Raw genomic sequence first — 3,391 nt, forward strand, 5'->3', positions numbered from 1 at the left:
GACAGAAAATCCGTAAAGATGGTACTCGTTAGCATGGTGATGCATCCATCTAAGGGAAGGATCCCCCTACAGAAAATCTACTGGTCCTCCAAGTTATGGGGGTTAAGCTTAGGGCTAACAACCCTAACTTGTAAAAAAAAACATGTTACGGAAACAGCAACGAAGAAAAAATCTACAACTGTGGAGGAGAGCCCCCACCGCACCAACAGTGGAGCTTTAATGACTGTAGGTAGAAAAAGCCGAGAGGAGACTACCAACATGACTAGGGAGGCCCTCAACATGGTAAAAACCAATACAAACATCGGGTGTTGGAACGTGAGAACGATGTATGCAACAGGCAAGCTCGCACAGATAACAGCTGAGATGCAACGGTACAAACTACAAATTTTAGGTGTCAGTGAAAGTAGCTGGACAGGATCTGGAAAGAACAACAACAGGCGAAACAGTACTATACTCAGGAAGAGAAGATGGGAAACATCAGGAGGGAGTAGCCATCATTCTAAAGAAAGGAGTAGACAGAACCCTGATGGAATGGAAACCAGTCAGCAACAGATTGATCATGGCTAGACTGAGGGGTAAACAAGTTAATATGACGCTACTTCAGTGCTATGCTCCAATAAATGATGCCAGCGATGAAGACAAAGATGCATTCTATGAGCAACTTCAACAAGAGTTAGATCAAACCCCACATCATGACATCAAAATAATTATGGGTGACCTGAATGCAAAAGTAGGCAATAACAACTTGAACTTTGAAAGAACTATGGGTACACATGGATGTGGTAGTATGAATGAAAATGGTGAAAGATTAACTGACTTCTGCAACATCAACAACTATGTCATTGGAGGCACACTATTCCCTCATAAGGATATCCACAAGTTAACGTGGTATTCACCAAACTTAAGAAACAGAAATCAAATTGACCACATCATGATAAATGGAATGTGGAGACGACCTTTGCTAGATGTAAGAGTCAAAAGAGGAGCTGATGTAGAAAGTGACCATCAACTTGTTACAGCAAATATCAGACTCAAGCTCAGAGCAGCCGGAAAGAAAGTTACAACCACTCGTTATGATACAGAAAAACTTAACATCTTGAAGGTAAAAAATGACTTTTCAATAATACTCAAGAATCGCTATGAAACGTTAAATATCTTGGAAGATGTTGTGGATGATATTGATGAAAAATAGAACAAAATAACCGACATATATACAAAAACAAGCGAAGAGTGTTTAGGTTTGCGACAAAAGCAAAAACATAAGGACTGGATAACACCTGAAACTTGGAAAACAATAAATAATAGAAGAGAGATTAAAGCCAAAAGAGATAAGACCAAATCACCTCGGCTAAAAGAAAGACTCCAACAAGAATACAGCTCAATACAAAAAGAAGTTAAGAAACTAGTTCGAACAGACGAACGGAATTTTATGGAAGAGCTAGCAAATAATACAGAAGAAGCAGCACAGAAAGGAGAACAGAGTAAATTATACAAAATTACAAGAACTATATGTGGGAAGAATAGATCATCTCCAAATTTACCTGTCAAAGACAAACAGGGTAACATATTAACCTCAGAAAGAGCTCAAGAAAAAAGGTGGACAGAACATTTTGAAGAGTTACTTAACAGGCCACCACCTTCTCAAGAACCGGAAATTAAAGATGCAGAAGTAGAGCTTGACATAGATATAGAACCACCAGAAATATCTGAAATCATAACAGCAATCAAAAGTCTGAAAAGTGGCAAAGCACCAGGTAGTGATAATCTCAATGCAGAACTCTTTAAAAACGATCCATACCTATCCGCAAAAATTCTCCATCCATCTTCCAAGATATCTGGAATAAGACCAAAGTACCAGATGAGTGGAACAAAGGAACCATCATAAAATTACCAAAGAAAGGGTCATTAAATGATTGTAATAACTGGCGAGGTATTACTTTGATTTCTATCCCAAGTAAGATACTAGCCAAAGTTGTCATCATAAGAATTGCAAGATCTGTAGATGAACTATTGAGAAAAGAACAAGCTGGATTTAGACCAGGTAGATGCTGCATCGACCAAAATTTCACGCTACGCAATATTATTGAGCAGAGCACTGAATGGCAGAGACAACTCTATATTAACTTTATAGCTTTTGAAAAAGCTTTTGATAGCATACATAGAGAAAGTTTATGGAAAATAATTAGATCATACGGAATACCACAACAACTTATAGACGTCATCAAAAGTTTCTACACGAACTTCAGATGCAGAGTCGGAAACAACAGCGACATGTATTTCAATGTAAAAACTGGAGTCCGCCAAGGCTGTGTTATGTCATCAACACTTTTCATCATAGCCATTGATTGGGTGATGCGACAAACAACGAAAGACACTCCAAGAGGTATCAGATGGAATACCTTCTCCATCTTGGAAGATCTAGACTTTGCCGATGACATAGCTTTGCTTTCTCACACCCACCAACACATACAAGAAAAGACCAAGAAACTTCAGAATTTTGCAGGACAAATTGGGCTAAACATCAACAAAAAGAAAACCGAGGTTATGATGTTGAATGTAAACACACCAACACCTATCAAACTGCACGAACAATGTCTACCTTTTACCAACAAATTCACATACCTCGGTAGTATAGTTACAACTGATGGAGGTGCGGAGAGCGACATCCACCTTAGACTCTCAAAAGCAAGAGGAGCATTTAATAGCTTGCAACCTGTCTGGAGATCAGGACAGTACACTATCCGCACCAAACTAAAATTGTATAACAGTTGCGTCTTGCCTATCCTGTTTTATGGGTCAGAGTGCTGGAGGATAACAGAGTTAGACCAACACAAACTCTCAACCTTTCAAACCAGGAGTCTGAGGAGGATCCTAAGAATATTTTGGCCTCTTAAGATCAGTAATCAGGACCTCCTTAATAGATGCCAACAAGAAGACATGGCTACCATCATTATGAAATGAAGATGGAAGTGGTTAGGACATGTCCTGCGAAAAGACCCAAAAGACAACACAAAAAACAGCCCTATTCTGGACACCTGAGGGAAAACGCAGGAGAGGACGCCCAAAGATCACCTGGAGACGCACCATTGAAGCAGAAGTCAAAGAACATAAGAAGACTTGGGGCACATTACAGAAACTTGCCAATGATAGACAAGAGTGGAGGAACCTAGTTGCTGCCCTACATGCCAGTGGCGTAAAGGGCAGTAAGTAAGTAAGTAATAGATCACTTAGAGGCATCCAATAGAGACAACAAATAAAGAAAATGCAAACTTCTGAGAAAAAAATAATCAGAAAACAATTAAAACTATTTGCAAAAATGGACAAAGCACTCAATCCGTTATCGTTTGACTTTTTGTTTTTATTATTGTTGTGTCGCATTTAATAAATGCAA

General features: G+C 39.0%; 1 protein-coding gene across 1 annotated transcript; it reads left to right on the forward strand.

Annotated features, from left to right (window-relative positions):
- Window positions 1–589: 589 nt before the first annotated feature.
- Window positions 590–1,192, forward strand: LOC148619756 (protein CFDP2-like). Its single transcript, XM_088577058.1, has one exon. It carries the CDS (start codon window positions 590–592, stop codon window positions 1,190–1,192), a length of 603 nt encoding a protein of 200 aa, XP_088433184.1.
- The last annotated feature ends 2,199 nt before the right edge of the window (window positions 1,193–3,391 follow it).

Source organism: Perna viridis, chromosome 4 (assembly GCF_037379345.1).
Source record: "Perna viridis isolate PV_CMFRI_1.1 ecotype Kerala chromosome 4, ASM3737934v1, whole genome shotgun sequence".
Lineage (NCBI taxonomy): Eukaryota > Metazoa > Mollusca > Bivalvia > Mytilida > Mytilidae > Perna > Perna viridis.

Excerpts from the sequence above, each read along its gene's own strand:
- LOC148619756 (XM_088577058.1), top strand. The coding sequence starts at position 590 with ATGACGCTACTTCAGTGCTATGCTCCAATAAATGATGCCAGCGATGAA.